The following is a 12,150-nucleotide window of genomic DNA, read 5'->3' as shown; positions in this document are numbered from 1 at the left end:
GACGCACATGCTAGGTGACGGGTGTGTGGGCATGCACCGTGTGAATTATGATTCGGTTGATTCTGTAGTACTGTGTAGTTACCAAATATTATTTCTATCCATAAAATTTCTACGTGCTAGAGTAATTGAATTGTGACCCATGTTAGAAACCATATTTAGGTTATATGTTTATTCTGTTGGGACCCACTGAGATCATTTCTGTTGTTGAGTTATTTGCTTAAATTGCAATTACATACTCAGTCATATTCATTCATTTGCATATCATATCTCTTATCATCTATTGTTACATCATGTATCATTGTTTGGGCTGATTGGCATGAGATTTGTGAGCCCAAGAGACTGGAGAGATTGATGACTGAGTGAGGTCGAGGGCCTGATTGTGAGTGATATTTATGAGATCAGGATACACACCGCAACATGCTTTATTGATTCATGATGGGATCGGGCTGCACAATGCAGCATGCCATGATTGGCTTATATTAGCGCTTGGGCAGAATTCGTCCCTCCGGAGTCTGATGTACCAGCAGTGAGCGCAGGTACCGATGAATGTGAGTGCCGAGTGCAAGTGACGAGTGATTGAGAGTGTTGAGTGATTAGGAGGTGCTGAGTGATTGAGCGTGCTGGGTGAGGTTGAATACTCTGGATGCATGAGCACATGAGTTTATCAATGTGGTGCATTACATTTGACATGCATACTTGGAATGTAGGCATAGAGATGCATTTCCTCATGCTATACGGTATTGTGACATTTATGACTTCTCACACGCATTGACATGTAGGCGTAGAAATGTACTTTACTCATGCTATCTAATAATGGAGCATCTTATCTGTTGTTGAAAGCTTTTGGGAAAAATCATAGTTTTTCTGACATACTCACATTTTGGTAACTTCAGTGAAAGATTTGAGTTTTACTGTTATACCTAAAAAGCATGCCTATTTTTCGTAACTGTGGACGAGCTGAGCACCATATCGTTGAGTATTACTTGTATTGTTTTCATTATATTATTACGAGTTGTTCTTGAATGTTGGTGTTGGACTCTGGCCGTCGTCCAAGCTCTTCACTGCTTTTAACATAAGGTTAGGTTTGTTACTTATTGGGTACATGTGGCCGATTATACTCATACTACACTTCTGCACCTTGCGTGCAGATTCTGGAGCTGATATTGCTGTGTATGGAGGAGGGTGGCTGCGAAGATGAACCTGCGTTCTGGTTGTAGCTGCCTCTTGTTCATGGTAACTTTAGATTTATAAAAATTTGTTTATGTACATTTCAAACAGGTGATGTATTTATTTCATACTAGCTTTGTAAACTCTAAATCTTAGAAACTCATGATTTGAACTGCCGGACCTTGGGATTTCTTTGTATAAGAGTTCGGTTATATTATCATTATTTCTCTCAGTAGATCTCATTTGAAATTGGATTATTGTTAGCTTGGCTTATCTAGCGGGTTGGGTTAGGTGCCATCACGACTAGTTAGATTTTGGGTCGTGACAAGTTGGTATCAGAGCTCTAGGTTCATAGGTTCTACGAGTCATGAGCAAATATCTAGTAGAGGCTTGTGGATCGGTATGATGACGTCCATACCTGTGAGAAATGATAAATCCTTGATTTAAGGGTCAATTCATTGACGAAATTGGATAATTTTATGGATATAGACTATATAAGTTATGAGTAATATTTATTTTTAATAATATTTCGAAATCCGGGCACATGGGCCTGGGGGTTGATTTTGTTGACTTTTCGTGTGGAGTTGAGAATTGGTATAGATGTTAAATTATGAGTTTTTGAGTATGTTTTGATTGGTTTGCACGTTGTATGACTAGTTTCGGATCGTTTGGCATTGGTTTGAGGAGTTAGAGAGGCGTTAGAGCCGGTTATCGGATTTCGGAGCAAGGTAAGTCTGATATCTAACCTTGTGAGGGGGAATTTACCCCGTAGGTATTATATTTTCTATGTGCTATATGTTGTGGGGGCTACGCACGTATGAGGTGACGAGTGTCCTTGCGTATGCTAGAATTCCTTATTAGGTCTAGGTAGATTTAGACCTACGCCATGTGTTAATTACAATATTTGAGTTATTCTTGCTTGTTTATACTTTAATTTACATTTTTGCCTGAGACTAGACTTGCGTGAATTATTGGACTTGCGATTTTAGATATTTGGCGAGTTACTTGATTAGCAGTAGAGATTACACTTCCTTTTACAGATTTCTACCGTGTTGTACATATGTGTCCGAAAGTTTCTTGAATTTCACAACTCACACATATATTCTTGAGTGGGGCCAGTGACCCATCAAGTTTCGCTATTCATATGGGATCGGGCTAAACGCCTCAGCAGTACTATTATGGATCGAGCCGTACGGACTCGACAGTATTATGAGATGCATCTATGGTTCGTGCCGGTCGACCCTCGGCAGTGTACACGATTATGGGATCGGGCTAAACGGCCTCAACAGGGATCGAGCCGTACGCCACGGCAGGAACTCATGCCTTTACTCTTGTGGGACCGGGCCGCTTGCCTCGGCATAATCGTGCGTAATACTTGATATGAAGTCAGTGTACCCGTGAGTTTTCCCTGACTTGAGATGTGACCATTTATTCGTTGTTGACCATTATGTATTCCATTTGAGGAAGTATCCGGTATTTGAGGCCTTCGTGTTTACTTTTCAGTCGAGGATTGCATTATGTACTTATATCTGTTCTCACTATTTTACATGTCATGCCTCATACCTGTTTATTTTTATTACATCTGATTTATTGGACCGCTAGCAAGTGTTGATGTCGACCCCTCGTCACTACTTTTTCGGGGTTAGGATAGATACTTACTGGGTGCGCATTGATTTACGTACTTATGCTACACTTCTGTACTGAATTTGCAGGTACTGAGACATGTACAATTGGTGGTTATCTTGGCGCGTTGGCGCAGCTGCTGAGGGGATTTTTATTGGTGAGCTGCATTCCATGCTACGATCCGCAGCACACGGAGTCTCCATCATATCTATTTATTTTATCCTGTCTATTTTATATTCCATACAGATGTTGTAGTAGTCTTGTATTGTTCTAATATATGCTCATGCACTTGTGACATCGGGTTTTGGGATTTTCTAGTAGATGTTTATGGACTTGCCTAATATTGTAACCTTCTTATTTTATGTTTTACTAATATTTTGTATATCCACAATTTTCTAAGCATTAATTTTCTCATTTCATAAAAGCCGTGATTTTAATAGTAATAAAATAAATAGTTAAATGAATAGTTTACCGTCGACTTGCCTAACGGGGACGTTGGGCACCATCACAGCTTATAGTGGGAGCTGGGTTGTGACAATAACACTCAAATTGATAAATTTAGACAATTGAAAAATAATGACAAAATATTAAGCCAATTGAAAAGTTAAATAAAAAGTCATATTAGTAAATGTGTAGTACTAAGTACTCTAATTTAATAAAGAATAAAATAAGGAACAAACAATTTATTTGATTACCATATGATGTGTATTCTTTAATTTTGTTTAGGTTTTTTTATATTTTTGCACATTGTATTAAAAAATAAAATACCTAATATGATATATCATATCATAATTTCATAAAATTTAATATTCTTTAAAATTATCCCCACATCACACAGGTTCTAATACTAGTATGTTAAATTATACGGATATTGTAAAAAATGTGCAATATTAGTGTATATAATTCAAAACCCTTTTGAAAGTTGTGTTTTAAGTTTTAACCCGAGCAAGTTGAGAAAAATTACTCGATATCTAGAACCTGTCTTACGACTCTTATGTTATTGGTTTAGTTGCGTCAATCATACAATCAGATTAACATGTGGTGAGTTTAGAGAATAAGTATGACTACCAAAATATGTAAAGTCATTTAACTAAATATACAATCATGTGGTTTCAAAGAAATTTAAAACCTGATTTCCTCCGCAGATTCTTCGGTCCAAATGACGGAAGTTTACAACGTTCATACTCTTTTTGTTATTCTCTTACCCCCGGGATATAATACCTTATAACTTCACAATTACAAGTTATTTTGTTGTACTTTGGACCTTTCCCAAAATTTTAGGGGAAAAAAAAAAGGTACCCACGAAGAGAGAGAATAAAGATTATATTAGCAACAGCTCAACCATAGTTTTTCAATGGTTGTAGTTGAACTGCCTTTGATTTTACATGCTATTTCCATTTCTGATCTTTATTTCTCCTATGGAGCAGAAAAAATTCACCCTGCTTTACCAAACTCTAGTTTGTATCAGCTTTGCTGTCAAGAAAAGCTTGTATTGATGGGTCCCTCCCAAGAAATTCAGATAACATTTCAATGGGGTCTTTTCCTCCTCCTGGGGCCAATACCTACCACAAAGTGAAAGTGAAAAAAAAAGTACTTTAGAAAATGAGCAATTCAGCAGGGAACTTAGGATGTGATAGTTTCTGGAAACTGCATTCACTTTCTGAAAAAACATGAAGACTGAGTCGGCTATCATGAAACTAAAAGACCTATAAAAATTGTTTTGAGTAAAACTCAATACTCATAGCCAGAAAGGCTCATATCTTTTGAGGGGCAGGGGTTTATACTTCAGCCATAATTGGAGAATGGAGTAATTGCATGCAGACAGGTTCTTTAGTGTGCAGTGAAATTTTAAGTTTCAAGTTTACTGACGATTGGGGAGGGGCGTCAAATTGATAGAAACATAGCTGAATGTGGATGGAGACAGCAGTCCTAGTGGCGGTTAGATGTGGAATTTGGAAACTGTAGTAACATAGGAGGATATGTCAGATGCTGCAATAGTTGCAAATCTAGGTTACCATTGACTTGTTTTATCCCCAAGGACACCTGCCTCAGATAACCACAAAAAGCAAAGGCAAAATTACATCTCCAATTGCAAAAGCTAGTTCTGGTCTTTAAACATGCAAGAGAAAGAGCGCTCTATCCATGTTAAGTTATTCACTGGGATCACTTGATACTATTTATGGGAAAACTAACCCATCCTTGCAGAATCAGACATCATATGTGCTTAAGTATTGTCGATCTAAACATAAAATTCAAGCGTAGCAAATGGAAAGTACAATCTCAGGGATGTACTTGGTACCTTATTCCTAAATTGCAAGCCTGTTTGTAAGTTGAAAATATCATCATGAAACTTCAACGCAAATATATCAGCAGCAAAGACCTAGGAGGAAGTAATAAATTTATCAAAACCATATTACCAAATAGAATATACACACTCCAAACTCTACAGTAATTCTGCAATACTTATGACAAAGCTTAGCATGAGGTAGCTGATGATGCATTTAGCAAAAATAATAAAATACACCCTTCGCTTCATTTTACATGGCGATGTTTGACCGGGCATGAAGTTCAAGAAAGAAAGACTTCTGGCACATACCCAAAATAGCTCTTAAAACATGTAATCTTAAACATGCCATGACATTTCTATGGCTATAAGAGCATGACATTAAGAGTAAAATAAAAACTTCAAAGTTAAAGAGTTTCTAAATATAGAATGGTGTCATTCCTCATGGAACAAACTAAAAAATAAAGAGTGCCATATAAAATGAAATAGAGGGAGTAAATGGAGGGGAAAAAAGCAAGTAACAAAATCTATTTAGGCTTTTATGGGCACATTCATGAATGACAAACTTGTCAAGTAAACAGATAAGAACGAGGATGAGCACAACCTCACTCCAGATGTGACTGTAGCAAGTGGCCTCATAGCCAATAGCAGTTCGTGGAAAACATGAAGCTGGGTTTATTCCTTCTAAAAGCGGTAAGCCTACCATAACCTGGAGAAATGAAGAAGAGCTTACGACACAAAATATATTAGGGTTCCTTCCAATAAACAACAGTGACAACTTATACCTTCGGATAAAGATGCTTGAACAGCCCACTAATGTCAACATTCTCAGTAGAATGAATAACTTGATCGAATAGACCTGAAAAGATGAATGTCAACTCTTTAAAGTGACCCTCTTTAAGTGACAGTCTAAGAGGTTTGTGCTTCCTTCTGGTGCATTGACCAACCTTCAACTGTCCAAAATATTTGTTTCCTACATTGTCCCCAGCTAATTTATTTTAAGCAGGATAACAGTCACTGGCTTCATTCTGAGTGGTAAGTGCAGCCCCCCTCCCCCACCCCCACCCCCACCCCCACCCAAAAGAAAAATAAAATAAAAAGACATCTGCAGCAAAAATTTGAAACCCCAAGATCTATTTGATGGTGTATATGATAGCTGTTGAAGTTTTGTTGCTTTCAATTACTGCAGTAACTTTTTTAGTAGAATAAGTTGCTTAGTTTTAGGATGAATTTCAATTTTAAATTTCTATTAGATTGTTTGAGTTAGTTGAGATATTTTAGGTTTTTTGAATTTTAAATTATGTGGATTTTTTATTCCTAATTAGCTATTTAAATCCTTGTTATACAACAACAACAACAAACCCAGTATGTTCCCAACAGGTGGGGTCTGGGGAGGGTAGTCTGTACGCAGACCTTACCCCTACCTAATGCAGGTAGAGAGGTTGTTTCCAATAGACCCTCGGCTCAAGAAGGGTAAGAAGAAGAAGAGGAAAGCAAGGAAGGAAGGAAGAAGGAAGAGAAAAGAAAAAGGGAGAGATAAAGGATAAGTAGTACCAAATAATAGCAACAGGAATACAATACCTGAGGCGAACAAAATCACATAACGTAATAAAAATCTAAGAATATGAAGGGACATGTGTGCTACTAAGACTATCGGTGAACAACTAAAAACTACCCATTAACCTTCTACCTTAATCCTCGACCTCCACACCCTCCTATCAAGGGTCATGTCCTCAGTGAGTTGAAGCAGCGTCGTGTCCCGTCTAATCACCTCTCCCCAGTACTTCTTAGGCCTACCTCGACCTCTTCTCAAATCTCTCCATGGACAACCTCTCACACCTCCTAACAGGAGCATCAATGCTTCTTCTCTTAACATGTCCGAACCATCTCAGCCTCGACTCCCACATCTTGTCCTCCACGGAGGCTGCTCGCACTCTGTCCCGGATAGCTTCATTATTAATCTTATCTCTCCTGGTACACCCACACATCCATCTCAACATCCTGATCTCTGCTACTTTCATCTTCTGCACGTGGGAGTTCTTGACTGGCCAACACTCAACCCCATACAACATAGTCAGTCGAACCACCACTCTATAAAACTTACCTTTAAGTCTTGGCGGCACATTCTTATCACATAAAACACCGGAAGCGAGCCTCCACTTCATCCATCCCGCTCCGATGCGATGTGCGACATCTTCGTCAATCTCCCCGTTACCTTGAATAATAGACCCGAGATACTTAAAACTCGCTCTCTTGGGCATAACTTGAGCATCAAGCTTTACCTCTACGTCTGCTTCATGGGTCCCGTCACTGAATTTGCACTCTAAGTATTATGTCTTGGTTCTACTCAGTTTGAAACCTTTAGACTCCAAGGTCTGTCTCCAAACCTCCAACCTCGCGTTAACTCCGCTTTGCGTCTCGTCAATCAATACTATATCATCGGCAAATAGCATGCACCAAGGCACCTCCCCTTGGATGTGTCGCGACAGTACATCCATCACCAAGGCAAATAAAAATGGGCTAAGAGCCGATCCCTGGTGCAACCCCATCACCACAAGGAAATGCTCTGAGTCACCACCCACAGTCCTCACCCGAGTCTTAGCATCATCATACATATCCTTAATCACCCTGATGTACGCTACTGGAACGCCGCTAACCTCCAAACACCTCCACAGGACCTCTCTCGGGACTTTATCGTACGCTTTCTCAAGGTCAATAAACACCATATGCAAGTCCTTCTTCCTCTCCCTGTACTACTACACTAATCTCATTACCAGATGAATCGCTTCCGTAGTCGAACGCCCCGGCATGAATCCAAACTGATTCTCGGAAATAGACACGCACCTCCTAACCCTGGCCTCCACCACCCTCTCCCAAACCTTCATAGTGTGACTCAATAGCTTGATACCCCTATAATTGTTGTAATTTTGGATATCACCCTTGTTCTTGTAAAGCGGAACCATAGTACTCCACCTCCATTCTTCGGGCATCTTCTTCGTCTTAAAAATAACATTAAACAGCCCAGTGAGCCACTCCAAACCTGCTCGCCCCGCGCTCTTCCAGAATTCCACAGGGATTTCGTCTGGCCCCGTCGCTCTGCCCCCTGCACATCTTACGCATTGCCCCTTCCACCTCTACCATAATCCGCCTACAGTACCCAAAATCTCGCCGACTCTCGGAGTGCTCCAACTCACCCAGCACAATGCGTTTATCCCCCTCCTCGTTCAACAGTTTATGGAAGTATGTCTGCCATCTTCTCCTAATAAGTGCCTCGTCCATCAATACTTTGCCATCCTCGTCCTTGATGCACTTGACTTGGTCTAAGTCGCGGGCTTTCCTCTCCCTCACCTTGGCCAACCGGTACAACTTCTTGTCCCCGCATTTGCCCCCGAGCTCCTCGTACAAACTAGCAAACGCCGCATTCTTAGCCGTCGTAACTGCTAACTTTGCCTCTTTCTTTGCCTTTCTGTAACACTCCCGATAAGTCCTTTTTTTCTCCTCGTTTGTACTCTCCACTAGCTTCAAATAAGTAGCTTTCTTAGTTTCCACTTTACCTTGGACCTCTCCATTCCACCACTAGTCCCCTTTATGACCCCAGGAGAGCCCTTCGTGACCCCTAAAACCTCTCTAGCAACTACTATAATGCAATTCGCAGTCGTGAACCACATACTAGACGCGTCCCCCCTACTCATCCAGGCCCTAATAGCCAACAACTTCTCCCCTAACTCCTGAGCTTTGTCCTTGGTCAAGTTACCCCACTTGATCTTAGGTTGCCTGCACTCCGCCCTCTTCTTCCTACTCCTCTTGATCTTCAGGTCCATAACTAGGATCCTATGTAGGGTCGCGAGGTGCTCACTTGGGATGACCTTACAATCAGTGCACAGACCTTTATCGCATTTCCTACAGAGAAGATAATCAATCTGAGTCTTGCCCATTGAATTTCGGAAAGTGACCAGGTGCTCTTCCCTCTTCGGAAAACTCGAGTTAGCTATAACCAAATCAAAAGCTCTAGCAAAATCCAACAATGAATTACCTCCCTCATTCCTATCCCCAAAACCGAACCTGCCATGCACATCATCATAACCCCTAGCACTAGCCCCAATATGGCCATTGAAATCTCCGCCAATGAACAACTTCTCTGTGCGGGGATATTACGCACCATCTCGTCCAAATCCTCCCAGAATTGCTTCTTGACCTCCTGGTCCAAACCTACCTGAGGAGCGTATGCACTAATCACGTTTATAGTAAACCCACCAACTACAAGCTTAATACTCATCAACCTATCATTTACTCTCCTAACCTCGACCACGAGCTCCCTGAGGTCCCTGCCAACTAAAATACCTACCCCATTCTTACCCCTAGCGCTTCGTGAGTACCATAGTTTAAACCCGTCTACATCTCGTGCCCTAGTACCCTTCCATCTAGTCTCCTGAACACACGCTATGTTGATCTTCTTCTTCTGAAGAATCTTACCTAACTCTATAGACTTCCCCGTCAACGTCTCAATGTTCCAAGACCCAACTCTCAGCTTAGAGGCTTTCTTACCCCCCCTTCCCACCCCTGGACCCCACCCTCAGCCCCATCCGAGGACATGACCTTACTCTCACATCGTTCACTACCGCCACTATAAGCAAAAGGTATTAGGTAAACACTACCACTAAGAACAAGTAGCGGGAACGAAGGACTACAAGCTACGAACCTGAGAGCTAAAAACAACCCAAAGGCGCTACTACGAGAACAATAACGCGAGCAGGCACTAGAACAATGAATCCACCACGTCTAAGAAACTACCCTTATGCAAACACAGAATTAAAAGAGATAGATGAAACCTTAAGCTTAAAACACTAGTAGAAAAGATAGAAAAAGCAATCACTCCAACTACGGGTTACCGGCAAGGCAACCAAAACTAATAGATGTGTACACAAACAAAAATTACCGGCAAGGCAACAGTAAATAAATGTGCGCAAATACAATTCAATAAAGATGGAACCTAAATGTTGCTGCCTCCCGAACCCTTGTGCTTAAACTTGGCTAAAATTGCCTCTCCCGCCCTGTCCAAGATATACGACAAAAACCACAAACTGCCTAGGTCGCCGCCTAGGGCGGCTGGTCCGGGCAATAAAACTAGACAATGGAAGAAAGGAGAAGAAGCAGAGGAAGAAAGAAAAAAAGAAAAGGGACTGTCGGGGGGAAAGAGATCGAGAGAAAGAGAAGGGGAGTAAGGAACAAAGAAAAGGGGAAGAATGAGAATAGGCGGAGAAGAGAAAAGAGAAAACCTTACCTCACCTGCGTCGATGCGTGAATAGTCGCCGGCCAAACGTGGCCGGCTGAAATTTTCAGAAGCAGCATTCTTTTGGAATTTCAGATGCACCGTTCCAATGTAATATACACTTGTTACTAGTTCAAATTTTGAAAAGGATTGAAACACTCTTCTTTGTTAGATCTGGCCGTAAAGTTTCGTCGTTTTGTCAATTTCACCGGAAAGGTGATGAAATTGATCGATAGAAACAAGAAACTGGGGCCTTGTTATGCTTAATAAAATTATTGAGAGACATTTTCAATCAATATTTTAAATATTTTTGCTGCCACATCTTTTAAAAAACCAACAGTGGTATCAAGAGCTTCATTGGTCTTACGGGATATGTGAGTTCTTCCAAAGAACCATTTTCAAATCATTTTTAACCAATATTAATTTTTAAACCCATTTTCAAACATGGCAAGCAACAATCTCTCTTTGAATGCCCCACAAACTTTCACTGGCGAAAACTATCGGATTTGCTCAGTGAAAATACAATCATATCTTAAAACTTATGATTTGTTGAATGTTGTAATGGAAGAACAATCCTTACGAGCAATCTCTGAAAATCCTATAATTGTTCAGAATCAAATACTTTCAAAAGAAATTTCAGATAAGACAAGGTCACTAAGGGTCTTTTTTATGCACAAAACCATAAGACGAGAAAGAAAGAAGAAAAGAAAAAGAACTGCACTACAAAAGTGTGCAATTTCAGCGATGCTCAAAACAATCCTCAAGCACAAATAACAGAAGCAAGAATTGAGGAGCAACTTTTTAAATTGCAGCAACCGAAGCAGAGGAGTGTTGAAGTTTTGTTGCTTTCAGTTACTGCAGTAACTTTTTTAGCAGAACAAGTTGCTTAGTTTTAGGATGAATTTTAATTTTAATTTCTATTAGATTGTTAAGTTAGTTGAGATATTTTAGGTTTTTTGAATTTTAAATTATGTGAATTTTTTGTTCCTAATTGGCTATTTAAAGCCTTGTTATGCTTAATAAAATTATTGAGAGACATTTTCAATCAATATTTTTAATATTTCTGCTGCCCCATCTTTTAAAAAACCAACAATAGCATTCTAAAAATTCATGAGTCCTACCAAACCTTTAACTCAGAGACCGCTATTGCATATCTTATGCATATGTGAATTAAATATGCAACAGTTTTTTCGGAGCAAAAGGTAAATTATACTTTTCAATAATATAGCATTAGGGCATTGCATTTTTCACATAGGGTGCAGATTACAAAATATCCCTTTAGCTAAGAGGGAAACTGATGAAGTCCATAAACCAAATACTATTACACCAGAGAAAAATGCAAACATGAGGCGTTCAGCTGATGAACTGTTGTTCGACTGTCTTCAAAGCACCTGCCATTCCTCTCCCTCCACATAACCCAAAAGAAGCACAGAGGAACGGTTTCCCGAATGTCTTTACCTTCCTTTTCTCTTTTTTTCCATCTTCAGCACCAAAAGCACTGTGATATGGTCATATCATTGTCACCTATTTCATTCACATATAGTTAGGAACATATGCCACATTTCAGTTGCAGCTTTCCAGTACTGGAACAGGTGATTAACACTTCTCTACTCTTTTCACACATAAAAAAACATCTGTTGCACATCATTATTTCTCCTTTCATCAGATTATCTTGGGTTAGGCAAGCTTCATTTGGAGAGACTCATCCAAAAGAGTAGAGCACCTTGTACGCAGATTTAAGTAAATTTGTCATTTTTGGTCTAAGATCAGCTGAATTACTCATTTTCTCACACCTCCCAAGCCCTCT

At 40.0% G+C, this 12,150-nt stretch overlaps 1 protein-coding gene across 3 annotated transcripts in view; it reads right to left on the bottom strand.

Moving 5' to 3' along the window:
* Positions 1–3,836: 3,836 nt before the first annotated feature.
* The window catches only part of LOC104101862 (probable thimet oligopeptidase), a 50,999-nt gene continuing 42,685 nt past the window's right edge, over positions 3,837–12,150 (bottom strand). For all 3 annotated transcript variants that reach the window (XM_009609392.4, XM_009609390.4, XM_009609389.4), the window contains 4 exons: positions 5,860–5,933; positions 5,679–5,783; positions 5,090–5,170; positions 3,837–4,352 (listed from right to left, as the gene is read on the bottom strand). In XM_009609392.4, the coding sequence (XP_009607687.1) occupies positions 4,245–4,352; positions 5,090–5,170; positions 5,679–5,783; positions 5,860–5,933 (368 nt within the window). In that variant the 3' untranslated portion in view covers positions 3,837–4,244. The remainder of the gene's footprint in view (positions 4,353–5,089; positions 5,171–5,678; positions 5,784–5,859; positions 5,934–12,150) is intronic.

Source organism: Nicotiana tomentosiformis, chromosome 4, assembly GCF_000390325.3.
Source record: "Nicotiana tomentosiformis chromosome 4, ASM39032v3, whole genome shotgun sequence".
Classification (NCBI taxonomy): domain Eukaryota; kingdom Viridiplantae; phylum Streptophyta; class Magnoliopsida; order Solanales; family Solanaceae; genus Nicotiana; species Nicotiana tomentosiformis.
Note: the sequence above shows the minus strand (reverse complement) of the source record. Positions and strands in the feature narration are given on the sequence as shown.